This window comes from Camelus dromedarius, chromosome 16 (genome assembly GCF_036321535.1).
Source record: "Camelus dromedarius isolate mCamDro1 chromosome 16, mCamDro1.pat, whole genome shotgun sequence".
In the NCBI taxonomy this organism is placed as follows: Eukaryota; Metazoa; Chordata; class Mammalia; order Artiodactyla; family Camelidae; genus Camelus; species Camelus dromedarius.
Window position 1 is genome coordinate 19323171 of NC_087451.1, and position 25127 is coordinate 19348297.

The 25127-nt window shown below is 60.3% G+C and overlaps 3 protein-coding genes across 12 annotated transcripts; 2 read left to right on the top strand and 1 right to left on the bottom strand.

Annotated features, from left to right (window-relative positions):
* Positions 1-180: 180 nt before the first annotated feature.
* Positions 181-22235, top strand: KDM6B (lysine demethylase 6B). Of its 9 annotated transcripts, none has more exons than XM_064495191.1 (24): positions 181-331; positions 7158-7274; positions 12100-12219; positions 12497-12639; positions 12732-12873; positions 13080-13178; positions 13279-13498; positions 13614-13706; positions 13791-13952; positions 14043-14231; positions 14325-14669; positions 14772-16939; positions 17046-17172; positions 17301-17406; positions 18214-18419; positions 18541-18605; positions 18695-18766; positions 18867-19015; positions 19164-19278; positions 19369-19556; positions 19742-19883; positions 20423-20549; positions 20643-20813; positions 20917-22235. In XM_064495191.1, the coding sequence occupies exons 5-24, from the start codon at positions 12737-12739 to the stop codon at positions 20938-20940; spliced, it is 4905 nt and encodes a 1634-aa protein (XP_064351261.1). In that variant the 5' UTR covers positions 181-331; positions 7158-7274; positions 12100-12219; positions 12497-12639; positions 12732-12736; the 3' UTR covers positions 20941-22235. The 9 variants fall into 9 exon arrangements, with proteins under 9 accessions (XP_064351261.1, XP_064351262.1, XP_064351263.1 ...); XM_064495192.1 differs by lacking the exon at positions 181-331 and adding an exon at positions 4503-4540; XM_064495193.1 differs by lacking the exon at positions 181-331 and adding an exon at positions 6315-6722.
* A 241-nt stretch (positions 22236-22476) lies between these two features.
* On the top strand, positions 22477-23483 carry TMEM88 (transmembrane protein 88). Its single transcript, XM_010996508.3, has 2 exons — positions 22477-22736; positions 22860-23483. Exons 1-2 carry the CDS (start codon positions 22527-22529, stop codon positions 23127-23129), a joined length of 480 nt encoding a protein of 159 aa, XP_010994810.2. The 5' UTR covers positions 22477-22526; the 3' UTR covers positions 23130-23483.
* Positions 23484-24129: 646 nt separating this feature from the next.
* On the bottom strand, positions 24130-25067 carry NAA38 (N-alpha-acetyltransferase 38, NatC auxiliary subunit). Of its 2 annotated transcripts, XM_010996510.3 has the most exons (3): positions 24838-25067; positions 24464-24647; positions 24130-24290 (listed from the first exon to the last, which is right to left on the bottom strand). In XM_010996510.3, exons 1-3 carry the CDS (start codon positions 24916-24918, stop codon positions 24178-24180), a joined length of 378 nt encoding a protein of 125 aa, XP_010994812.1. In that variant the 5' UTR covers positions 24919-25067; the 3' UTR covers positions 24130-24177. The 2 variants fall into 2 exon arrangements, with proteins under 2 accessions (XP_010994812.1, XP_010994811.1); XM_010996509.3 differs by having other exon boundaries at positions 24464-25067.
* Positions 25068-25127: the final 60 nt, after the last annotated feature.

Below are 25127 nucleotides of genomic sequence, written 5' to 3' on the forward strand. Positions count from 1 at the left end.
TGTCAGGCAGGGATCGGTGCTGGACCCCGTTCGTTGCACCCTGAACCCTGTACCCCGCATTCTGCATCCTACTCGGCACCTGCACTGAGGCGAACAGTTCGGCAGAAAGCGGGGCGGAGCCGGAGACAGGGACATTGGCGCGAGAAGGGGCGGGACCATGAGAAGGGGGCGGGGCTGGAGAGCGGGGCTGGGGGGCGGTGTTTGTGTTGGAAAATCCAACTGCGCCACGGGGCGGAGCGGCCCCCCCAGCCCCGGCCTGGGAGAGGGGGGGGCCGCTCGACCCCCTGGACGACCTTGGGGAGCCTGAACACCTGGGACACCCCAGAAGCAGGTAACGGGGAGCCGCGAGGGCGTCTGGAAAGAGGAAAAGCATCTCCGTGCAAGGGGGCGGGACGCTTGAGTCGCAGGAAAGGTAGAGCTGGGGATGGGCTTCGGGTCTCGCGAAAGGCACTGGGAAGGAGACTGGGGCGCAGGACATCTGGGTCCCCTAGAAAAGATCAGGGTGGAGGCGAGGGAAGAGCTGTGGGTGGCACATGGGTTCCGGATGTCGAGAGAGGCCTGAAAGGACTCCCCGTCCCTCTTGGGCTGGGATTCCCCTTCCCGACACTAGGGCGGGACGGTCCCTAACTGAAGGGCAGGACTAAAGGTCAGGGTTTGCAGATAGGGCAGTGCGATATCCTCTTGAGGTCGGGTGTGGTGAGGCAGGGATGTGTCTCCGGTCCCGGGGCCACTTCAAGCCTCCCTCCAGTTCTTCCCACGGGTGAGGTGTGTAAGTCTCAGCCCTGCCCCTCACATCAAGAGTCCCGATAGCCTCCCAGTGGTTGCTTTCGCCTGCATCCTTTCCGCCGCACCTCACTTTACTGCGCTCGGCCTCACCCCGCTAGTCCCCGGTCCAGCCCCCACTCTCATCTGTTCCCATCCCTCACCCGGCTTGGGCCCTTCCTGGCTGAACCGTCCCAACGTAGCCACGAGATGGCGAAAGCGAGACGCACAGCGCAACTCAGGGTCCTGGGTGGGGGATGTGGTCTTGAAAGCAGCCGAAGCCCCCCGCCCTGGCCAGACGGAAAGGTGGGCTAAGGTGCCCATTTGACTTCCTGTTATCTCGGCTCCCCTCACAGGAAATTGTGGGCGGGAGGGCGAAGGGCAGGGAAGGGGGAGGGGGTCGGGGCTCAGCCTCCGCCTCCCCGAGCTGAGGTAAATATTGGGGAGGGGGCACGCGGGCAGGTTACTAAGCAACGCAGATTCGCTTCCTGTCTGCTGCGGCTTGTGGCCGTGACTTGGGAAGGGAGTTGGCCGGAGTGGGGGGCTGGGAGACTGCGGAGAATGTCGAGGGCAGGTCTCCTGGTTCTCGAGTCAGGGAGAACCCTGGAGGGAGGGGAGTAGCGAGCAGCGCTGCCCCTGAAACGGACGCGGCGCGGTAGTCCGGAGGGAGGCGGGGACCCAGGAGAGGCGCTGAGCTCCGCTTCGCTCCCCTTCCCTCCCGGGGGTTGCTTGCCTTGTTGCCAGAGTAACTGGAGAGCTAGACTCGGAGCCGGATTCCCGAACTCTCGCGTCCGTCCAATCCGCTCCAGCGGCTGCCCCTGACATCAGGGCCTTGGCAGCCAATGTGGAGGAGGCATCGTAGAGCCACAGGAAGAGGGAGAGGGGAGGGAAAGAGGTGGAGGCGGGGAGGGGGTAGCTGCCCGGGACCCGCACGTGCACTTCCACACGCTCGCGCCCACCCTCCTCCCTCTGCTGCACGCGCCCGAGTAGCCCCCTGCGCCTGCGCAGCAAGTCGGCGCTCGCCCCCCACCCCCATCTAGAGTCTCTGATCGCAAGCTAGTCCTGGGCTGCTCTCAGCCCCTGGGGACCCAGACGTCTGGGTCCGCTAGCCCTCTTTCTCAGGGTCTCGAGCAGTTAATGCTTAGCCTGGTGTGGGAGGGGCCAGCTACCTGTTCCCCACCAACCCCCAGCTGGCGCCCCACTCTCCCAGGTGGGCTGGGCGGAGCTGTGGTTTCCGGCCCCATATGCTCAGCTGCTGCCTTCCCGGGCTCTGGCTTAGGTTGCCTCCCCAAGAGGAACGGAACGAGTATCAGCGCCCCTTCCCGAGGCTTCACTCGCTCGGCCCTAGCTGCTGTTGGTGGCGGGGGAGGGCGCTGCGGGGAAGCCCCAGACGGCCCAGGTGACTCTTCCCAGACCATCACGCGCCGTCTTCGCGTGAATTCCTCCTCTTTGACGTGCACCAAAATCCTTCCCATCCCTAACGTTTCTTCCCCACTCGCTCTGGTGCTCTTTGCACCTCCCTCGGCTCCTTTCGGACTGTCTCTCCCGGTCTCCACTCGTCCTTCTTGGCTTCTCCCAGTTATATAACTCTTCCTCTTGCCGTGTCCTGATTTCAACTCCGCAGACTCCGCCCTGGAACGGCGCGGGGAGGGGCAGGAGAGTTGGGACCCAGACAGATTCCGGCTGGCGGCCGGCTGGGGCACAGGGGATCCCGCCGGTGAGAGACGGAGCCCTGCGGGACCTAGTGCCCCCGTCCCCCACCTTCCGCCCCCAACCCGAGATCTCGCCCGGGAGAGAGAAGGCACAGTATCTGAGAGGCGTGTCGGGACTCCGTCAGAAATATGGGTTGGGAGGTCAGGGCTGGAGGCGGAGAGGCGGAGCCAAGAGGCGAGTCCCTGAGATTGGAGCCGCATTGGGGGCAAAAGATAAGGGCGGGACGCCTGGGTTCCTTCCTTCCTCTTTTTTCTCGGTTCCCAGAATTCCTAAGGCTATTTCCCAGGAAGCTTAGCCAGCAGCCCCTCTCCACCCCTCGGGGTCAAAGGTCAGTGTTAAGGGTGGCTTGGGATGATGTCACCAATGCACGTGCCCCGGGATAGTTGCCAGGCAATGAGGCCTCCTCCCCTTTCCATTCTGGCCCCTCGCACCCCCTCCCACCTCTGCCCCGAGTCCAGTTGCAGCCCCGTGCCATCTTCCCCCCCACCCCCTTCTTTGGCCTCAGCGTCCTGCAGGTGGGAAACCCTGGCCTGGAGTTTTGTGAGAGGGAGGGGCAAGGGTGTGTCCTGGTGGAAAGACTTTGCCCCTTTGCTGGGCTTAGAGGACCCTGGGTCACTTTTCCTTAGATTGGCATGGAAGAACTTTCCCTCCAAGCCCTCTTCCCCCTGGAAAGAGCCTCCCAGCAGTCTTTACTTTTCCACCTGCTGCATTGCCAAGTGTCCGATTGCCCCTGCCCCGTTTTGAGTTGAACTGGGAGTGGTTTCAAGATAGCTACCCCTAGAGAAGAGCTGTGTGTGGTATGGCGGACTCCCTGGATACCAGCTCAGCCCTGACCTTAATCAATGGCACCACACCCCCACCACCAGCAGTGAGGAAAAGAGTCAAGAAACTATTAGGCTGAGAAGTAATGGGTCTTTATTCTGTGTAGGTGGATCTCTCTCTTGAAGGAGGGGGACTCAGTTGATAGTTACGGCTGCTCTTCTCTATTGAGTCTTGGGGTTGGTTATGGTATTGGAAAACATTGGTTTCCCTTTTTATGTACCTTAGGGCTTGGGCTGTCAGATCAGACTTGGATTTCATTCCCAGCTATGTCACTCCTTGGCTACAGGGACTTGGAAAGGTCACCACCTCTTTGAGCCTCATATTCTTCATCTTGAAAATTTAAATATCAATACCTACTTTCTAGGCAGTTGATAGAGGAAAAAATGAGATAATTTAGGCAAAGCACTTAGCACAGTGTCTGGCACAAAACAAACACTGAATGAATGCTTGTTACGGTATGCTTATTATTGTTAAAAGCTATTAGTTATTTTATTATAGTTGGTAGGCCTGCTTCAAGAAACTGGCCGGGACCATAGGAGTTCATCAGGGAGGAGTGGAGAGTTTGTGTTAATTTGGCCAGTGGCGGGGAGGGGGTTGGGGATTAGCTTCCACTGCATTGTGCACTTTATTTGATGAAGGCTTTTAGTCAGATTTGTATTGCTCTCTCTGGGATTTTTTTTTTTTCCCGTCTTGGAAAAGAAACAGCTAAGACTATTTCTCTGGCTGTGAAAATAAAATAATTGTATTGTGGTTCTTGATTTTTGAGCAAGCCCCTAGTCCCCTCCCGTGTTCTCTGGAGCCTTCAATTTTGCAAAGGCACTCCACAGTTTCCTCTGCGGGGACAGAGCTCGGCTGAGGGGTGTGTAAAAGGTTCGGGTGGGTGGGTAGAGAGACTAGTGCTGGGGGTTGGGGGGGGCGAGTAGTTAAAGGAAGAGACCGGAAGGGAGGAGGAGGGAGCCTGCTGGTGGGGAGGGAGGGAGGGGAGGAGGAGGTGGAGGAGGAGGAGGAGGAGGAGGAGGAGGGAGGGGGTTGGGGAGAGCCTGCTACAGTTCTTTGTTTGACTCCGGGACTCAGGGACGGGGAGGAGGAGGGAGGGAGGCAGAGGCTGCAAGCGCCGGGGCAGGCCCAGGAGGCAGAGGAGGGACCGTCTCCCCCGCCCCCCCAGCCCCCACTCCCCCCCCTGCTGCTCCCCCCCTCCCTACCCGGACTCCGGGGGCACCGCCGGGGGACAGACACCCAGCAGGTAACCCCGGCCTGGCTCGCCCTCCCCTCTCGGATTTTCCTTCACACCCTCCCGGATGACCCCTTTCCCCGGTTCCGTCTCCCCATTCCCCCCGGCCTTGCCTCTTTTCCCCGGCCCTCCTTGTTCCATCTCCCCGACTTGGGCTGGTTGCCCGCTGGTCGCGCCGCCGTCTCGTGCAGCCCGACTCCCTTCCCCTCGCCCGACAGCCTGTGCGCCCCAGGTCTGCCCGCGGCACCTTTCGGGGCTCTGTCTCGCTGCTTCTCCAGGCTTTGCTTTCCTTGCGACCTGTCCCCTGGGGCTCCGAGGAAGGAGGGAGTCCCTGTCCTTTTCTCGCTCCCCCAGTTCCCCGCCCCCCAACTCTGGCCCCCTTTCTCCTAGCAGTCTCTAGGGGTGTGGAGAGAACCGGAATTTGGGGGGCCCTCTGGAGGGGCAGGGGGCTGTGTGTCGCGGGGTGGAAAGGGGCTGTGAATGTGTGTGGGGTGGGGGCGGGGGCGGTTAGAGACCCGGCTGCCTCTGTTGTCCCTTTAAATGGCCCTCACATTTCTGGGGACTCGTGGGGGGGAGGTGGCAAGCCGCCTGCTTGGGGGGGCAGGGCCCTCTGTTCGTCCACACAATCAGGGGTGGTAATGATTTAAAGGGACAGCCTTGGTGTGGCCACTGCCACCCTGCGACAGCGGGAGGGGGAGCCGGCAGGCCATGTCTGGGGAGGCTTGCCTGGTGAGCAGGGCATTTGAGGCCGAATCTGTTGTGGGGCCGGCGAGGTCTGGGACAGTGCTGCAGCTGGGGCCTGTGAGGAGGGGTGACAGCTCGCCTGGGGGTCAGTCAGTCTGGGCCTTCTCCAGGGCCCCACCTTTAGGTTCATGGACTCCTTGGCCAAGAATCCTTGAGTCTAAACTATGGAGTCTGTCAGCCGCCAGGTGGGGGCCAAAGGCAGGTCTGCAGGTCTGCAGGTCTGCAGGTCAGCAGCCTGGACTGGGCACATGGGAGCTGGCTTTTCAGCTTCCCCTTTTGTTGTTTGGCTCTGTGCACAAGAAAGCCCCAGCCCCTCCCCCAGCTCCCCCTTCCCGTCCACATGCCCCCCCACACACACACACACCCACCCCAGCTGTTGGACAGATGAATTACAGCCTCCGGCTTGGGGCCAGGGCTGGTGAGGGATTAAAGCTCTGGGGCTGGCCCTTTAAATGGCTGCTAGCCCCTCCCCCACCCTGGTATCCAGACACCCCATACACACCCCTCTGACCCCCTTGGCTAACCCTCACTCCTCTTGGTCTGTCCAAAGGCCTGCCACTTCCCTCTCTCTAGGCTAGACCCTCCCCAGCATCCCCTTCTTCCCCAACACAACCACATACACAAATGCTACAGACTTCACACACATACAAACACACACACACACACTCACTCACCCCCTCGTCTACATTCACACACACACACACACACACACACACAGTCACTCACTCACCCCCTGGTCTCATGTTCTGAGCATCCCTCTTCTGGAGGTTCCAGCCTCAAACTCCCTTCTCCAGCAGAAGGACCTTGCCTGCCTGGCTTCCCTAGCCTGCAGCAGACCACTACCCTGGCCAGGTGAGGGGCCTTGCATGGGTCAGAAATAGCACCTCCCTGGGGGCAGTGTCATCAGCAGCTGCAGCAGTTTGCAGCACATTGCATCATGGAGGCTGGGGGCTGGAGGCCTGAGTCTCTGGGGCAGGGGGAAGGATGGGGGTTGGAGGGCCAGGGTGTAAAGAGGGTAGACTGGGAACCAAAGTGTCTTGGTCTTAAGGGCAGAGAACTGTGGCTAAGGGAGCAGAAAACATAGGTCCCTGAGGAGTGAGTTTGAGGTGAGGGGAGACTTAGGTCTCACCCCTCTATGGACACCTGGTTCTTGGCCCTGGACCTAGACACATAGCTTCTTGTCTCTGAGTTAGGAGGGGAGGCAGTGGGCCTTCTTGGGACACATAGAGGAAGGAGGTGATGGGGAAACAGGATATGGCCTTGAGGGGTGGGTGGATGGATGAGAGGCTTGCAGCAGAGGCCACTTCTAGACCCAGGCCCAGAGTCACAGTCCTTGCGAGAAGGAAGGTTCCTCCCTGCTGGGCCTGATCATCTAGTCTGACCACCTGTGCTGCTCGCCAAGACCTGCCTACACCCGCCTGGGGGAAGGAGAGGGGGCAGAGTCCAGAGGGTGGGGTTGACTGGTGTCTTGATAAGGCTAGGGAGGAGGCAGAGCTGAAGGAAGAGGATCTGTGTGCCTGAGGCCAGGACTGAAGCTGACTTGGATGCAGATGTCAGAGGAAAGGCAGTTGGGGCTACTCTGGGGCCAGGGACTCTCAGCAGGAGGGTCCAGTCAGAAGAAGGACCATGGGTTGGGTGTCCACCATGATGCTGGGTTACGCAGATGCTATAGCATGCTCCCCTCACTCCCTGGTCCAGGATGCTTCCTAAAGGGGAAGGCTGGGAGACCACTTTAAGGATAGCTTTTCCTGGTTGCCATGGAAACAGATTATCTCCCATCCCATCTGACCGCCAGAGCCAGGTTTCTCCTCAGTAAGGGAACAGGGGTCACAGAAAAATTCTCTGGCCTGGGAGACCCTACCTCTAACTGGCTTTTTTCTTTTAGGTTCCCCCAGGCACCATGCCAGCCCCGTAGAACCACCCACCCCACCCACTGTGGTCTGCTGCACCCCATTGCTGGGGCACTGGTTCCAATGAGACAGGGCACACCAAACTCCATCTGGTAAGTCCTACCCCTCACCACTACCCCCAACAGTCCAACTCTGCACCACATGCATGAAGGACTGGTATGATCTAGATCATGCCTACTCCCCAGAATGGTCCAGTCCAACTCAGAGCACCCCCTACCATGTGGTGCTTGGGTGGTTCAGCCTTCCTCATTTATGGAGCTCCCCTCTGTTGCCTATGAATGGTTCATCCCTGTACTTCACCAGCCTCTCTACTACCACCAAAAAATCTTTTCCCCCCAGTGCTACAACTCAGTTGCTTACTGAATTGAATTAAGCTAGGGTTTGTGAGCTGGAAAGTAGAGATGAGATACCCTGGAGAAATTTTTCTTGGCAAGTGAGAGGGGTTAGCCCCTGTAAGAGTTGTTGAACAGCCTAGCTTTTATGGAAGGTGATTGGAAATTGATTTGGAGAGATACTGGAGACCACTGTCACAAAAACCTGCTGTTGCCATGGCAATCTTAGCACCCCCCCCCCACCTTTTCTTCCAGATCCCATTTGGTTTCTTTCTCCCTCCACTGCACCACAGCACCACAGCGCTTGCCCCCTATGCCCTAAATCTTACTCCTCTTCTGCTTCCCTCTCTCTTGCTGCCAATTCTCTGCCTAAGGCCCTGCTACATTCCCCATTCTCCTGTAGGAAAGAGAACCTAAGCCAGGAACTTAAGTTCTCTGAGTGCATGTTGCTCTTCTCCACTGCTCACCAAGTTCTTGAGTGGGACTGTTCTTCTATGTATCTCTCACAATTTGGCAAGATGGTTTGCACACTGGGGTACCTCAGTGGAATTGAGCTGAATGAATGTGTTGACTGAATGAGCTTCAAGGCCAAGAAACCAATGGCTTCTGAGATGTGCTGCCCAGCCACCTACCCACACCTTTTCTAGAGGATGAGAGACATTTGGGATGGTAAGGTGGGGTAGATCTGAGGGGCAGACTGACTCAGGAAATGTCCTGTGAGGAAAGAATCAACAGAGAATAAACAAGGCTATTATAGACAAGTGATAAGAATGAGGCTCTGGAAAGAAGCCTAGGTCTTCCTCTTGAAGAATGACATTGACCAGGTTATATAACCTCTCTGTGCCTCAATTTCCTCATCTGTAAAATGGGGTAATAAAAGTACTTCCTAGGTCAGGTTTTGGAGAGGAGTTTACAAATGTATATAAAGTGCTTAACACAGTACCTGGCATGTAATAAGTATTCACTAAATGTTACCAATTATCATCACAATGGGAGCCACAGGGAGCTGTGAGGATAAGCAAGGATGTTGAGGAATAGGACAGAACTTAAGGTGGACAGACCCCCAAATACTTGACTCAAACAGAAGGATCACTGATCAAGTAAGATGTCAGGATTCAGGGGAGTGAGGCGAGGAGTCAGCAGGGTCAGCCTGTTCCAGTGTTTCCCTGACTCTGTTCAGGAACATGAAGGCAAACACAAGGGCATGTGCAGAGACACACGTGATCACGCAAGTGATGCAGAGGCAGCCCCAGACAAAAGACCGAGACAGGAGCCAGGCAGACACACAGACAGAGACAGCCCCTCGGAGTCATGTAGACAGGCATAATGACAGGAACGCGTCAGACACAGGCACTGAAGGAGACAAGATGAGCAGATATGCAGGTGCACACGGAGACAGACACCGGGACCCACACACAGCCGATCTTGTCAGATAGACTGGTGAACACAGCGGTCCAGTCAGAGGCAGACACAAGGCCCACAGTGACACACAGCGGGCCGGGGCCGGCACTGTCACTCCTCGGTGGGGAGCGGGGAGGGGCCAGCAGCGAGGGAAGGCTGAGGAAGGGAATCCCGAGCGGGCGGCCTGCCCGGGGTGGCTGAGTCACAGTGGAGCCCCAGCCGGCAGCCCTCCCCTCCGCCTCCCCCTCCCCCAGGTAAGCGAGCCTGTAACCCCTCGCTTCCACCAGGCAGAATGGGGCCTGGCGGGGAGCGGGATGCCGCCGGGTTCCCGGGTCGGCCCCATCTCCGTGCGCGTGCCGCATGCCTACTGACTGCCTGCGGGGGAACACCCTTTCTGCGGGGTCCTGTCTTTGGCCGGCTTGTGAGTCTGCGTGCGCACGTCTGACCCCTTACCCCGCGCGGCGGGAGCGGTGCGTGGAGGGGCTTCTCGGGCCTCAAGCCGGGAGAGAGTTAAGTGGGTGTGATTGATAGAGTGGGTCTCTCTCGGGGCTCAAGGGGGAGGGGGTCGGTTAAAGTCCCGGACTCCAGAGCCCGGATGGAGTGGGCGGAGCTGGGCTCAGCCGGGAGTGCCCGGATGGAGAGGGCGTGGCCTCGACAGGAGAGGAATTAACCCTTTCAGAGCTGCTGACTCCCAGGACCGTGGGTCCGACAGGAGAGGCTGGAATGCCTGCCCCAGAAGTATACTGTCCTTTCAGCCTGGCTTTGGCCGCGTACGTCTGTCTCTCATCTGTCTTCGAGGAGTCGGTGGGTGTCCGTCTTTGTGCCTGCCGGTGATTGTCCCTTCCCCCTGGTTAGTACGGACACCGGCATTTGGGGAGGACTATTCCTGCCCCAAAGCGAGAGTGGAGGTGAGAGTGGACCGCCAGCCGGCTGCCGGCGCTTGGGGAACAGGTGTGAGCCCAGTCGGGGCTGCCGGGCGCGGGGAGGGGCCGTCGTGGGGGAAGACGAGAGGGGAAATTCCGCGGGACCGGTGGGGAGCGGTGTGTGGGCTGAGTTGTGTCTGCCTCTGTATGTGTCTGTGTGTGTTCAGGGAGGCGGGGGCTGAGTCAGTGGGAATAGGGGAAGGTTTTCTGAGTGACTCACGCTCCCCCACCCCAAGTCTGAATCAGACCCCGAGGGAGGGCTTTGTACTGGAGGCGGATGGGGAGTCAGGCGCCTGGGTCCCGAGTGGGGATAAGGATCCGAGGTGGTTGGCGAGAGTGAGTGTGTGTTTAGTGTACAGGAAGTTTTGTCCTCAAATGAGGGCTGCTGTATTCCGAGTACCGGCGTGGGGGTTTGTGGATAGAGGTGGAAAGGGGCTGGAGGACGGGACTCGCTGGTTTAGGGAAAGCTGAGTCAGTTCCCCGTGGGAAAGGGGAAGTGGTGAGGGGAAGTGTCATCATCGCAGAAGGGGAAGCTGCATTTCCTGGTAACTGGCAGCGCTTTCGGGACCACTTCCCAAGCGGGGATCTGTCCCTCTGATGTCTGGATCCCCGGTTCCCCGGTTTCCCATGTCCATGGGTCCCGGGACTTAGGTGGGGGCAGCTGGCCAGGGCTATGCTCAACTGCAGTTAAGCGCCTCTGTACTTGTCCCAAGGCTTGGTGGCTGACGGAAAGGCTGCCTGGTGAGGACAGTTCAGACCGAAACTCCGCGTGAACTGCGGAGAGGGTCCGCAGAGTCCAAGAGCCTACCAGGGCTCTCCGGGGAGTGGCACTCTGGGACCTTTAGGGTCCAAGCGCTTGCGTGCGAACAGACGACCTTGCCCTGCGGAGGGAGGACTGTTTTCACCAGAAACCTGCCTGCCCTTGTGGGCTGGGTGGAAATTTCCCCACGGAGCAGACTTCTCTAGGCGAAGGCGAACTTTCCAGCCGCCCCCAGCCCCTTGTCGCGCACTCTCCCCCGGCTTCCTGCCCGGCGCTAGCTCCAGCTGGAGCGCTGGCCCCGCCCCCGCCGCTTTGTACTCTATACTCGCCTCTCGCAGCTCTTTGTACTCTAGACTCTGAATGGACCGATCCCGGGAGCAGTGCCGGCTTCCTACCTGCGGGGAGGCCGGGTAGGCGAGGAGGAGGCACAGGGACCGAAATCCTGGGCCCAGAGAGGCGAAAGGGAAGAACTGGGGCTAAATGGAAGGTTCCCAGGAAGGGGAGCGCTGTACCCCTCCTGGGTCGAGCCAGCACGGACGGGAAGGGGTGGGGGGGGGGCGTGAAGGAGGAAGTGAAACGGGTTCTGGGTTCTTTAAGGGAGTGGGCGGTGAGAGTGGGACAAGGGTGATGTCACCGCCTGGCGGGCCCCGCCCTCCTCCCTCCCGGAGGACCCCCCCCCCCGTACTCTTACACACGCCGCTTCCGCTGCGCAAGTAGCCACGTCACGGGCAACCCCCGAAATCCCCCCTCCCTTGGGGGGCGGGGGCCACGTGGGCCGTGGGGAACCGCGTGGCCCCGGCAGAGAAGGGCATAGAGGATACGGGAGCCACGCGAGAGGGGCCACTCGGGACCGCGGCGCGCGACTTCTCAGAAGTTGGGGAGTTAGAGGGGGGTTTTGGTTTTGGGGGTCGATTGGTATTGAAGACCCAGAGCCAGGGGAAGTGTTGAAGCTGAAGGAACTGGGTATGAAGCTTGGGGGCATGACCGTGGTTTGGGAGGGGGGTCAGGCATGGGGGGGGTAGAGCGCTCAGATCGCAACGCGGGCGGGTTTGGGTGCCGTAGAAGTCGCCGTGCCTGGACAGCCCTAAGCAGTTCCTAGGGGGTGGGGAGGTCAGGCACTGGGTGAGGTGAAGTGAGGAAGGGGAGCAACTCCTGTGTCGGCGTTGTGCCTTGGTCTGCCGTTCGTCAGTCTTCGGCGGTGGGGCGGGGGGCGTCTCAGGCTGCCTGGCGGGGACCACCCGCTGTTCTGTGGGCTCGTGGGACCTGCGGGTAGCTCCATGACCCAGGCCTGCCCGAGCGTGCTACTCTCCGCCCTCACCCGCACGGGTCCCGGGCTCCGCTTGCTTCTCCCGCCGTAGTGTCAGCTCCGAGATGGAGACCCTAGGTGGGAGACGCGGGGTCACGTCGGGGTCACCCGGGGCCGAGCCCGTCTGACCGGCTCCGCCGCCCCTCCTCCCCCGGCAGCGGCCAGACTAACCTTGCTCCTATTGGTCCCGGCCAGGCTGTTACTGAGGCGGAGACACGGGTGATGATTGGCTTTCTGGGGAGAGAGCAAGTCCTGTGATTGGCCGGGTCTCCGGAGCTCACCGACGCCGGGAGAGGACGCTCCCACGGAGGCCGGGTAAGCGGCCGCGGCGTTTTAGCTCGGCCCCGGTGGCTCCCGGCTGGAAGCCTGGCAGCGCAGCCACCACATCGCACTGAGTAGCCCTCCTACTCCCCCACTTTCCTGGGCCTCCAGGGGCTCCCTAGACTGGGTGGGCCGCCCCTTAGGGATAGCCAAGGATGGGATGCCTGCGCAGATGAAAGACCTGTGGGGGCTCCAGCCAGGCCAACCCAGCCCGCAGCCCCGACTGTGTGCTGGCCGGCTCACCTCACTCCTTTCCCCCTTCTCTCCGTAGAATTGGCTGTGAAAGGTCCTGGGCGGCCATCTAGGGGAAGTGGGGACTCCTGTCAGAGCGGCTGGAGCGGAACCATCGCCCCAGGGAGCTGGGGCAGGGGGCCGTGCCCGATCTCCAGGGCTCCTGGGGCCACTGCTGACCTGGTAAAGGAAGCCTGGGGCCTGATGGGCTGTGTGTACACTGGCAGCTCAGGCTTTGTCCTCAGTGGAATCATAATCTCTTCTCCTTGACTCAGGCTGGATGCATCGGGCAGTGGACCCTCCAGGGGCCCGCGCTGCACGGGAAGCCTTTGCCCTTGGGGGCTTAAGCTGTGCTGGGGCCTGGAGCTCCTGCCCGCCCCATCCCCCTCCTCGGAATGCATGGCTGCCTGGAGGCAGGTGAGAATTTGGACCATCTCTCTCTGCCTCTAGGCACTCCTCATCTCCTATACTCCTCAATTTCTGTGTCATGACACTTTCTACCATTCTGTGAGCCTCAGGGCAGTCCTCAACTGCTTTCTCTTACTTCCTAAGTCCCCTCCTTCCTAGGTAGGGACAAGGCTGTTCCATCTTGCTGTACATTAACAAACCCCTTCTCTCTCCAGGTGTTCTGCCAGCATCGGACAGCCCCCGCTCTCTGCTCCCCTACCCCCTTCACACGGCAGTAGCTCTGGGCACCCCAACAAACCTTATTATGCTCCAGGGTGAGTAAGGAATGAAAGGTGTTGGGGATGGGAGGTAAGGCTGGGGCCTTGAAAGAGTTCCCCCAAGCCTCACCACCTCCCCACCCCTTCTGCTCTGTAGGACACCCACCCCAAGACCCCTCCATGGGAAGCTGGAATCCCTGCACGGCTGTGTGCAGGCATTGCTCCGGGAGCCGGCCCAGCCAGGGCTGTGGGAGCAGCTTGGGCAGCTGTACGAGTCAGAGCACGACAGTGAAGAGGCCATACGCTGCTACCACAGCGCCCTTCGATATGGAGGAAGTTTGGTTGAGCTGGGGCCCCGCATTGGCCGACTACAGCAGGTGGGATGAGCAGGACATAGGGGGCTAGGATTGTGTTTTCTGTCTGGCTCAGTGCCCTCATCTTATGTCTGCATCTGCCCTGTCCCCTGCACCCACCCTTCCCCGTCCTCCCCAGGCTCAGCTCTGGAACTTTCATGCTGGCTCCTGCCAGCACCGACCCAAGGTCCTGCCCCCTCTGGAGCAAGTGTGGAACTTGCTGCACCTTGAGGTGAGGCTGCAGCTGGGTGGGCTAGAGAGGAGGGCCTGGTCAGGTCAGCAGCTGTGCCATTCTCTCTCCTCTTTTTGTCCTCAGCACAAGCGGAACTATGGGGCCAAGCGGGGAGGTCCCCCAGTGAAGCGTGCCGCTGAACCCCCAGTGGTGCAGCCTATGCCTCCTGCAGCCCTTGCAGGCCCCTCAGGAGAAGAGGGCCTCAGCCCTGGAGGCAAACGCAGGAGAGGCTGCAACTCTGAGCAGGTAAGATTGTGTGTGGGCGGGCAAGGAGTGAGTGGTGAGCCAGTGGAACTGGGGCAAGGAGTAGGATTCTCACACCTTCTTTTCTTCTAGACTGGCCTTCCCCCAGGGCTGCCGCTGCCTCCGCCACCACTACCACCACCCCCACCCCCACCACCCCCACCTCTGCCTGGCCTAGCCACCAGCGCTCCATTTCAGCTGACCAAACCAGGGCTGTGGAGTACCCTGCATGGAGATGCCTGGGGCCCTGAGCGCAAGGGTTCAGCACCCCCAGAGCGCCAGGTGAGCACCTATCTCTCTGTGGCCCCTCACCTCTTACCTGCAAGTCCCTGGGTACTCTGGTCCTCACCCAGTGTCCTCATTTCTCTCCCACAGGAGCAGCGGCACTCGCTGCCTCACCCGTATCCATACCCAGCTCCAGCCTACAGCGCACACCCCCCTGGCCACCGGCTGGTCCCGGCTGCACCCCCAGGCCCAGGCCCCCGCCCCCCAGGAGCAGAGAGCCATGGCTGCCCGCCTGCCACCCGTCCCCCCGGAAGTGACCTTAGAGAGAGCAGAGTTCAGAGGTCGCGGATGGACTCCAGCGTTTCACCAGCAGCAACCACCGCCTGCGTGCCTTACGCCCCTTCCCGGCCCCCTGGCCCCCCCGGCGCCACCACCAGCAGCAGTAGCAGCAGCAGCAACACTGGTCTCCGGGGCATGGAGCCGAGCCCAGGCATCGTGAGTGACGACCGCAGGTGGAGGGTGGAGTGGGGCCGATGGGTGGAGCCTATCTAGGGTGGCTGGAGCAGGCCTCTGACCACCCCCATCCTACACTTGCAGCCCGGCGCTGACCATTACCAAACTCCTGCGCTGGAGGTCTCTTCTCACCAAGGCCGCCTGGGGCCCTCGGCACACAGTAGTCGGAAACCGTTCCTGGCGGCTCCCGCTGCCACTCCCCACCTGTCCTTGCCACCCGGTCCCCCCTCACCTCCTCCACCCCCCTGTCCCCGCCTCTTGCGCCCCCCACCACCCCCTGCCTGGCTGAAGAGCCCAGCCTGCCGGGCAGCCCGTGAGGATGGAGAGATCTTAGAGGAGCTCTTCTTTGGGGCTGAGGGACGCCCCCGCCCTCCTCCACCACCCCTTCCCCACCGTGAGGGCTTCTTGGGGCCTCCGGCCCCCCGCTTTTCTGTGGGCACTCAGGATTCGCACACCCCTCCCACTCCCCCAACCACCACCAGCAGCAGCAGCGGCAACAATGGCAGCCACAGCAGCAGCCCTACTGGGCCTGTGTCCTTCCCCCCAGCCCCCTACCTGGCCAGAAGTATGGACCCCCTTCCCCCACCCGCCAGCCCAACACTGAGCCCCCAGGACCCACCTCTTGCACCCCTGACTCTTGCCCTTCCTCCAGCCCCTCCCTCCTCCTGCCACCAAAATACCTCAGGAAGCTTCAGGCGCCCGGAGAGCCCTCGGCCCAGGGTCTCCTTCCCAAAGACCCCCGAGGTGGGGCCGGGGCCATCCCCAGGCCCCCTGAATAAAGCCCCCCAGCCTGTGCCGCCCAGGGTTGGGGAGCTGCCTGCCCGAGGCCCTCGACTCTTCGATTTCCCCCCTACCCCACTGGAGGACCAGTTTGAGGAGCCAGCTGAATTCAAGATCCTACCTGATGGGCTGGCCAACATCATGAAGATGCTGGACGAATCCATTCGCAAGGAGGAGGAGCAGCAACAACAGGAGGCGGGCGTGGTCCCCCCGCCTCCTCTGAAGGAGCCCTTTGCATCTCTGCAGCCTCCGTTCCCCACTGACACAGCCCCAGCCACCACTGCTGCCACCACCACCACCACGGCCACCCAGGAAGAGGAGAAGAAGCCACCACCAGCCCTACCACCACCGCCACCTCTAGCCAAGTTCCCTCCACCTCCCCAGCCACAGCCGCCGCCGCCCCCTCTACCCCCACCAGCCAGCCCAGCCAGCCTGCTCAAATCCTTGGCCTCCGTGCTGGAAGGACAGAAGTACTGTTACCGGGGGACTGGAGCAGCTGTTTCTACCCGGCCTGGGCCCTTGCCCGCCACTCAGTATTCCCCTGGTCCCTCATCAGGTGCTACCGCCCCGCCGCCCTCCTCAGCGGCTCCGAGCGCCCAGGGCTCCCCACAGCCCTCTGCTTCCTCGTCATCTCAGTTCTCTACCTCAGGCGGGCCCTGGGCCCGGGAGCGCAGGGCAGGCGAAGAGCCAGCCCCTGGCCCCATGACCCCCGCCCCGCCGCCCCCACCCCTGCCTCTGCCCCCTGCTCGCTCTGAGTCTGAGGTGCTAGAAGAGATAAGTCGGGCTTGTGAGACCCTTGTGGAGCGTGTGGGCCGGAGCGCCGCAGACCCAGCAGACCCCGTGGACACGGCAGGCCCAGCGGACAGTAGAACTGAGCGCCTGCTACCTACAGCCCAGGCCAAGGAGGAGAGTGGTGGGGCGGTGGCGGCGCCAGGACCAGGTAGCAGCAAGCGGCGGCAGAAGGAGCACCAGAAGGAGCACCGGCGGCACAGGCGGGCCTGTAAGGACGGTGTGGGTCGCCGGCCCCGAGAAGGCAGGGCCAAGGCCAAGGCCAAGGCCCCCAAAGAAAAGAGCCGCCGGGTGCTGGGGAACCTGGACCTGCAGAGCGAGGAGATCCAGGGTCGTGAGAAGGCCCGGCCTGATCTTGGCGGGGCCTCCAAGGCCAAGCCACCCACAGCCCCGGCTCCTCCGCCAGCTTCTGCACCCTCTGCCCAGCCCACACCCCCATCAGCCCCTGTCCCTGGGAAGAAGGCTCGGGAGGAAGCTCCAGGGCCCCCAGGGGTCAGCCGGGCTGACATGCTGAAGCTGCGCTCACTTAGTGAAGGGCCCCCCAAGGAGCTGAAGATCCGGCTCATCAAGGTAGAGAGTGGTGACAAGGAGACGTTTATCGCCTCAGAGGTGGAAGAGCGGAGACTGCGTATGGCGGACCTCACCATCAGCCACTGTGCTGCCGACGTCGTGCGTGCCAGCAAGTGAGTTGGTGGCTGTCAGTTGTGAGGCTGCTGGTCTGGCCCAGCAGGAGGCTCCCTGTCCCCAGTGCCCTGATATTTCTGTCCTCATTTCACTGTCCTTCCCCAGGAATGCCAAGGTGAAAGGGAAGTTTCGAGAGTCCTACCTTTCCCCTGCCCAGTCTGTGAAACCCAAGATCAACACTGAGGAGAAGCTGCCCCGGGAAAAACTCAACCCGCCTACACCCAGCATCTATGTATGTGTGCCGTGAGTGCTCAGAACCCGCCCCTGTTGGAGGAGTCTAAGACAGTATTGGGGCTGTTGGGGTGTCCTGAGCCTGAGACAGGGCTCTAACTGCCGCCTTGTCTCCCGCTTGTCCCTCAGCTGGAGAGCAAACGGGATGCCTTCTCGCCGGTGCTGCTGCAGTTCTGTACAGACCCTCGAAATCCCATCACCGTGATCCGGGGCCTAGCAGGCTCCCTGCGGCTCAGTAAGTGTGGGAGGCAGAAAGGTGTGGGGAGGGCAGCAAGGATCTGGGGCTTTGAGAGCCTCTACTCTTGAAGACCCAGGACAGTGGCTATACTGAGCTATCTGCCGTCATGTGCAAGCCGTATTTGAGGAGTGTTCTGAGTGATGGGTCAGCTTTTCTCCCTATCTGTCCCCAGCAGTAGGGATGTATCTCAGGATCTGGTTAGAGTCTCTTCTGGTTTTCTTGGTGTTGAAGGATGAGAAGAATACAGATTGTACAAAACCCAAGAAGACTCTTGTCTTGGGGCTTTCTCTTTTTCAACCTTTTATTGTGCAAAATTTCCAGCACATACAAAAGTAAAAGGAAACCACCTAGAAATACAAAATCCATTTTGTTTCTTCTATACTGGTAGCCCCTTCTTACATATTCTCCCTTCCCTCCACTAAGTTATTTGAAGCACATTCTAAGCTTTCACTTGACTAAATCTTTCATTGGATACAATAACTTAAATTGTCATTCATTAAGCATCTGCTGTGAGCCAGATGCCATGCATTTGAGGCCTCATGCACACCTGAGGACTGTGGGAGGGGCTGGGGCTCAGAGCAGAGTGGGAGAAGAGGGGTTGGTGATCCCGGTGAAGGCCAGGCCCTGGGAGGGCCAACCCTCCCAGCCTCATGAGGGGTCAGGGTTCTTGCCTGTTCTGGTCTGGGCTCTGAGAAGCCCATGTCCACCTACCAGAAGCTTGGGGAGCAAGAAGAGATGGTGAGTTGGGGCCTCACCCTGGCCCTCAGCCCCTGCCCCAACACCCTGCTTGGCCTTCCCTTGCAGACTTGGGCCTCTTCTCCACCAAGACGCTGGTGGAGGCAAGTGGTGAGCACACGGTGGAGGTGCGCACCCAGGTGCAGCAGCCCTCAGATGAGAACTGGGATCTGACGGGCACTCGACAGATCTGGCCCTGTGAGAGCTCCCGTTCCCACACCACCATTGCCAAGTATGCACAGTACCAGGCCTCATCCTTCCAGGAGTCCCTGCAGGTGAGAGGCGTGACCGGGTAGAGGCAGGGGTGCAGGATCAGAGGACTTGGAGCCAGGGCTGCGGTGGGAGGGCTCCTGCAAGGTCACTGACCCAGGCCTGCCTACCCCTGTGGCTGAGCAGGAGGAGAAGGAGAGTGAGGACGAGGAGTCCGAGGAGCCGGACAGCACCACTGGAACCCCTCCAAGGTGAGTATGCTTTGCCCCTGCCCTTCCCGACTTCTTCCCTTCCCGGTGTTTCTCCACCAACCTGTGCATTTCATTTCACCCCACCGCAGCAGCGCACCGGACCCGAAGAACCATCACATCATCAAGTTTGGCACCAACATCGACCTCTCCGATGCCAAGCGGTCAGTAGGACTGAGGCCAGCAAGCTGAGGCAGCACAGCTGATGGATGGATGGTCGAGTTGGGGTAGCCTCTCATTTGTGTTGTCCCCTCGCCACCGCAGGTGGAAGCCGCAGCTGCAGGAGCTGCTGAAGCTGCCCGCCTTCATGAGGGTAACATCCACGGGCAATATGCTGAGCCACGTGGGCCACACCATCCTGGGCATGAACACGGTGCAGCTGTACATGAAGGTCCCCGGCAGTAGAACGCCAGGTGCGCTCGTCGCAGGGGCGCGGGGGGCGCGCGGGGCGGGGCTGCTGCCGGCGTTCTTCCGTCAGCCAATGAGCGCCTAAGGGCGGGCTAGTCGCGGAGCGCAGGCTCGGCTTCGGCCAACCGGGCGGTTCTCTATCGCCCCCTGCAGGCCACCAAGAGAACAACAACTTCTGTTCGGTCAACATCAACATTGGCCCAGGCGACTGCGAGTGGTTCGCGGTGCATGAGCACTACTGGGAGACCATCAGCGCCTTTTGCGACCGGTGCGCGCCGCCCTCCCCCGTGCTAGATAGCCGTTCACGTCCTGTCCCTGGGTCCCCAGACTTCCATCTGACTTGGTGGCCACCCCACAGGCACGGCGTAGACTACCTTACGGGTTCCTGGTGGCCAATCTTGGATGACCTCTATGCTTCCAACATCCCTGTGTACCGCTTCGTGCAGCGCCCCGGAGACCTTGTGTGGATTAACGCGGGGACCGTGCACTGGGTGCAGGCCACTGGCTGGTGCAACAACATCGCATGGAACGTGGGGCCCCTCACCGGTGAGAGGGTGGGCCCAGGTGATGGTGGGATGAGCCTTTCAGCTGCAAGGGGCTAGGGCCCCTTGGGAGTGAGCCCCATCTTGAGACCGACTTGGAGGGTGCCAGGCCAGCCATGAAGTTAAGGGCTGGGGCCCAAGTGGCTGGGGTTGTTGGGGAATCCTGTCGTGACCCTCTCCGGCCTGCAGCCTATCAGTACCAGCTGGCTCTGGAACGATACGAGTGGAACGAGGTGAAGAACGTCAAATCCATAGTGCCCATGATTCACGTGTCCTGGAATGTCGCTCGAACGGTCAAAATCAGCGACCCCGACCTGTTCAAGATGATCAAGTGAGAGCCCTGTTAATCTCCACTGGACCTGGCCCGCCTTATTCTTTCTTTTTTGTGTGTGTGCTTATTTATTTATTTATTGAAGTATAATCAGTTTACAATTTGTCAATTTCTGCTGTACAGCATAATGCTTCAGTCATACATGAATATACATATATTCATTTTCATATTCTTTTTCACCATACGTTCCTACAAAATATTGAATATAGTTCCCTGTGCTAAACAGTAGAAACTTGTTGCATGTATCTTTTTGAATTAAGGCTCCCTCGGGATGTATTCCAGGAGTGGGATTGCTGGATCTGTTCTTTCTGATTCTACCCCATCCTCCCTCCATCTCTCCACCCTTTACCTCATGCCCTGCAGGGCTGCTATGCTGGGGCAGTTGATGAGGTACCTGCCGTGAGGAACTTTATTTTCCAGTGATCCAAGTAGACAAAAACCACACGAAGTTTCAACTGTGACGGGGATGTGTGAGGGGATGTGACCGCACCCCGCCCCGCCTCACCACCACCTCGCCCCTCGCCCCGCTTCCGCCGCAGGTTCTGCCTCCTGCAGTCCATGAAGCACTGCCAGGTGCAGCGGGAGAGCCTGGTGCGGGCCGGGAAGAAAATCGCTTACCAGGGCCGGGTCAAGGACGAGCCCGCCTACTACTGCAACGAATGCGACGTGAGTGGGCCCCTCTCCCTCTCCCGCTTCCCCGGAGGGAGGGATCCGCCTGCGGCCTCCCTCCCTGTGACCACTGCCTCCTCCTTGCCGCAGGTGGAGGTGTTCAACATCCTGTTCGTGACGAGTGAGAACGGCAGCCGCAACACGTACCTAGTGCACTGCGAGGCCTGTGCGCGGCGCCGTAGCGCCGGCCTGCAGGGCGTGGTGGTGCTGGAGCAGTACCGCACCGAGGAGCTGGCGCAGGCCTACGACGCCTTCACGCTGGTGAGGGCGCGGCGCGGGCGGGCAGGGTCCAGGAGGGGGCGCCAGGTTGGGCCGAGGGGAGACCGATCGCGCGCCCCTGAGCCCCGCCCGCTTTCTCCCACAGGCCCCCGCCAGCACGTCGCGATGAGGCCGGACGCCCCGCCCGCCCGCCCCGCCCACAGGGCGCCGCGGGGCCACCAGCACATGCCTGGGCTGGACCTAGGTCCCGCCTCTGGCCGGGAAGGGGGTCGGCCCCAGCCCTTCCACCCCATTGGCAGCTTCCCTCAATTTATTAAGAAAAGAATTTTTTTTTTTTAAACAAATGAGGAAAAAAGGAAAAAAAAAAAAAAAAAAAAAGGGAGACAGGGAGGGGGCTGGCAGCCCCTCGCCCATCAGCGCCTCCCCTCACCGACTTTGGCCTTTCTAGCAGCAGACACAAGGACCAGGCTCCGGCGGCGGCGGGGGTCACATACGGGTTCCCTCTCGCCTGCCAGCCGCCCGCCCGCCCGGCGCAGATGCACGCGGCTCGTGTATGTACATAGACGTTACGGCAGCCGAGGTTTTTAATGAGATTCTTTCTATGGGCTTTACCCCTCCCCCAGAACCTCCTTTTTTACTTCCAATGCTAGCTGTGATCCCCTGTACATGTCTGTTTATTCACTTGGTTATGATTTGTATTTTCTGGGTTTGTTTGTTTTTTGTTTTTTTGGTTTTTAATTTATAACAGTCCCACTCACCTCTATTTATTCATTTTTGGGAAAACCCGACCTCCCGCAACCCCAAGCCATCCCGCCCGCCCCTCCAGGGATTGCCCGCCGCCGGGCTCTCCCTGCGCCCCAGTGTGTGTCCCGGCCCGGCCCGTCGGTCTCCGCCCGTCTACCCGCCCGCCCGCGGCTCCAGCCGGGTTCTCATGGTGCTCAAACCCGCTCCCCTCCCCTACGTCCTGCACTTTCTCGGACCAGTCCCCCACTCCCGACCCGACCCCAACCCGCCTGAGGGTGAGCGACTCCTGTACTGTAGGGGAAGAAGTGGGAACTGAAATGGTATTTTGTAAAAAATAAATAAAATAAAAAAATTTAAAGTTTTAAAGAACTATGAGGAAAAGGAACCCCGTCCTTCCCAGCCCCGGACAATTTAAAAAACACGGACCTTCCCCTCACACACCCCTCCTTTTTCTTTTTAAGCGTGAAACAGCCCAGGGCCAGGGCCTCACTGGGGCAGGGACACCCCGGGATGAGTTTCTCTGGGGCTTTATTTTCGTTTTGTCGGTTTTTTTCTCCTCGACGCTGGGGCTGCGGAGGGGTGGGGAGTTTACAGTCCCGCCCCCTCGCACTGCACTGTCTTTCTGCCCCAGGGGCAGAGGGGTCTTCCCAACCCTACCCTTATTTTCGGTGATTTTTGTGTGAGAATATTAATATTAAAAATAAAATCAGAAAAAAATTCTGTTTTGATAACGTGCTGGTGATAGCGGGAGTACTGGGAAGAGGGCCGCAAGGCCGGGTGATTGATGGGGAGGTACTGGGCAGACCCCAGCGAGGGTGAGGCCCTCCCTGGAGGCGCCTGTGGAATGTCCAGAGCGCTGGTCCGCTCCTCGGAATGGGGTGGGGGGTGCCTAATCCTGGAGCCGCATTCCAGGATAAGGGGGGGTGGGGGTGGGGAGAGGCTGGGCCGGGGGAGGGGCAGGAAAGAGGGCTATAAGGGCCGCAGCCCAGGCGGGAGGGAGGCAGGCGGGCCATGGCGGATGTCCCCGGGGCTCAGCGGCCCGTTCCCGGCGGCGGCCCAGAGCCCCGGGACCCCCTGGACTGCTGGGCCTGCGCTGTGCTGGTCACGGCCCAGAATCTGCTGGTGGCTGCCTTCAATCTTCTCCTGCTGGCGCTCGTGCTGGGAACCATCCTGCTACCCGCTGTCACCATGCTAGGCTTTGGCTTCCTCTGCCACTCCCAGGTGAGCGAGCGCCCCGCGGTGTGCGTGTGAGTGTGTGTGATGGTGGTGGTGGAGCTTGTGGACCACAACCTCTCCCGGCCTGGGCTGTTTGACTTGGGCCTCATGCCTCTTCTCCTCCCACAGTTCCTGCGCTCCCAGGCACCCCCTTGCACTGCGCACCTGCGGGACCCGGGCTTCACAGCCCTGCTGGTCACCGGATTCCTGCTCCTCGTGCCGCTGCTCGTCCTTGCCCTGGCCAGCTACCGCCGCCTCTGCCTGCGCCTCCGCCTGGCCGACTGCCTCGTGCCTTACAGCCGAGCCCTCTATCGGCGCCAGCGCACCCCGCAGCCCCGGCAAACCCGGGCCTCAACAGGGCCCCAGACCGTTCCAACATCAGGAAAGGTCTGGGTCTGAGGACCCTCGAGCCAAGCAAGAACAACTGCTACAACCGCCTGTCGGCCCAAGGACTTGAAGCCCGAAGGTCTCCCGACCTACCCTGTCCCGACTTATGCCCCAAACGGGTCCTAGCATCCCCTTGGGGAACAAAACAGCATCTGTGAAACCAAAACTGGTGAAACTTCGCCACACCCTGGAAAACCCGCTTTCCCCTCACTACCCATATTTGAATCCTGAACATCTGGGCTGGACCCTGCACCCACCGCCCAACTCCCCTGTGAACAGGACACTAAACCGCTTTGGTGCCCTCCTTTTCCGGTGCAGCTCCTAGTATTTATGCGCCGGGGGGTGGGGTGGGGGGGTGAGGTTGCAGGGGAAGGAGTGATCAATAAAAGACTAATAAGCTGAACGCGATTCTGGGATCCTATGATCGAGAAGGGTAATACTACCATTTCTGCCCTGTGACCAGGCGCAGGAAACAACATGCGGGTGGGGGTTGGGGTGGCTCTAGTGCGCAGACCGGAGCATCCTTCAGCCTCCTGGCCTTCCCTTATCGCATTAGCACGTTCTTCCTGGCCAGACCTCAGAGCTCTGTCCCTGACACCAAAGTCACCTCCCCGTCAATAAGAGTGGAGAGGCCCGGCCTCTGTCGCCTGTCTTGCTCCCCTTGGGGACCCGAGCCTGTTCTCTGACCCCAGCTTAGAGGAACTCGGTGTTGCCAGGCCGGGGAGAAAAACAATGGGCCTTCCGGAGTAGGATGACATCCCCCTCCCGCCACAATTCTGGAGCAGCGGCGTGGGAGGGAAGGTGGAAGGGCCCACCCTGAGGCCTGTTGGTCAGAAGCTCAGCCTGTCCTCCATTCCCAACCCCGAACCTGAGGGAACATCTGTCAGCTCTGGACGTCCAGGCTGTAAAACGAGGGTTCAGAGTGCTTCTGACCTCAGATAAACCTCGTCCTCAAGGGGTCAGATGTGCAACCCCTGCCCTGGTATCCCACCTACACACAGACACAGACCACTTCGGTTACAGGTTTAATGACGTCTGAAGGGCAAGCCCGAGATCGTGCTCAGAGATAGGGAGGCCCCACCAGGCTCTCTCTTTGCACCTCAATAGAAACGATGTGGTGTCCGGGTACCATGGCCAGGCCCAGCACACGGGGTTCCCCGGCAGAGAAGGAATCTGGAAAGAAGGGTCAGAGCATCAGGGAGGCAGGCCACCGTCGGTCCCACCCCTTCTGAGCCACGACTTCTAGCCCCAGAATAGAAGGGGTGCAGCCAGGCAATGAAGGGGAACTGCCTCGCCTGAAGCTCCGCCGCATTCCCAGGCAGGTCCTGCATTCCCCGGGCACTGACCCGATGGTTTGAGGAACTCCTGCGCCGAGCCCAAGATAACATTGCAGTCGCGGTCGGTGCAGAGGAAGCAACCGACCAGTGTCCGTCCATCTGTCATGCGGATGCGCATAGTCTTGTTGAGCAGCGCCTCCAGCTGCTGCCTAGCGCGCGCAGCGGGCGAGTCCTCGCGCTCCCCATCTGAGTCCTGAGCGGGGCGGGACACGCGCTCAGACCGCGCCGCCCCGGCTGCTGCCCGCCCCTGGAACCACAGCTCCCGACAGCCCGCGGGGCGCTCACACGAAGCCCAGAGGCTGTCGGGAGCTGCAGTTCCCCCTTCGTTCCCCCATCTTGCTCCCCGACGGCCCCTCAATCCCAAAACCCGAGCCCGCGCTAACCCCGGCGCTGGAGCTGCTTTGACGCCGACTGCAACAACCATTCTCCTCTCGTAGCAGCATGGTTGGTCCAGCGCCGGCCATTTGTCCCCAGGCCTCCTCCAGGCCCTTCGACTTCCTAACAACCTTTTGGGTCGGGTGGTCTGAGATCTCGCGAGCGCTCCCAACCTGTTTTCTTTCGCGAGATCACTTCTTCTCTTCCTAGTCTCCTCAGTAACTGCAGAGATCTCGCGAGCTTTTCCTACTTCGGCGCGATGGCTGACTGAGGCCTATTACACTGGACGTTTTAAGAT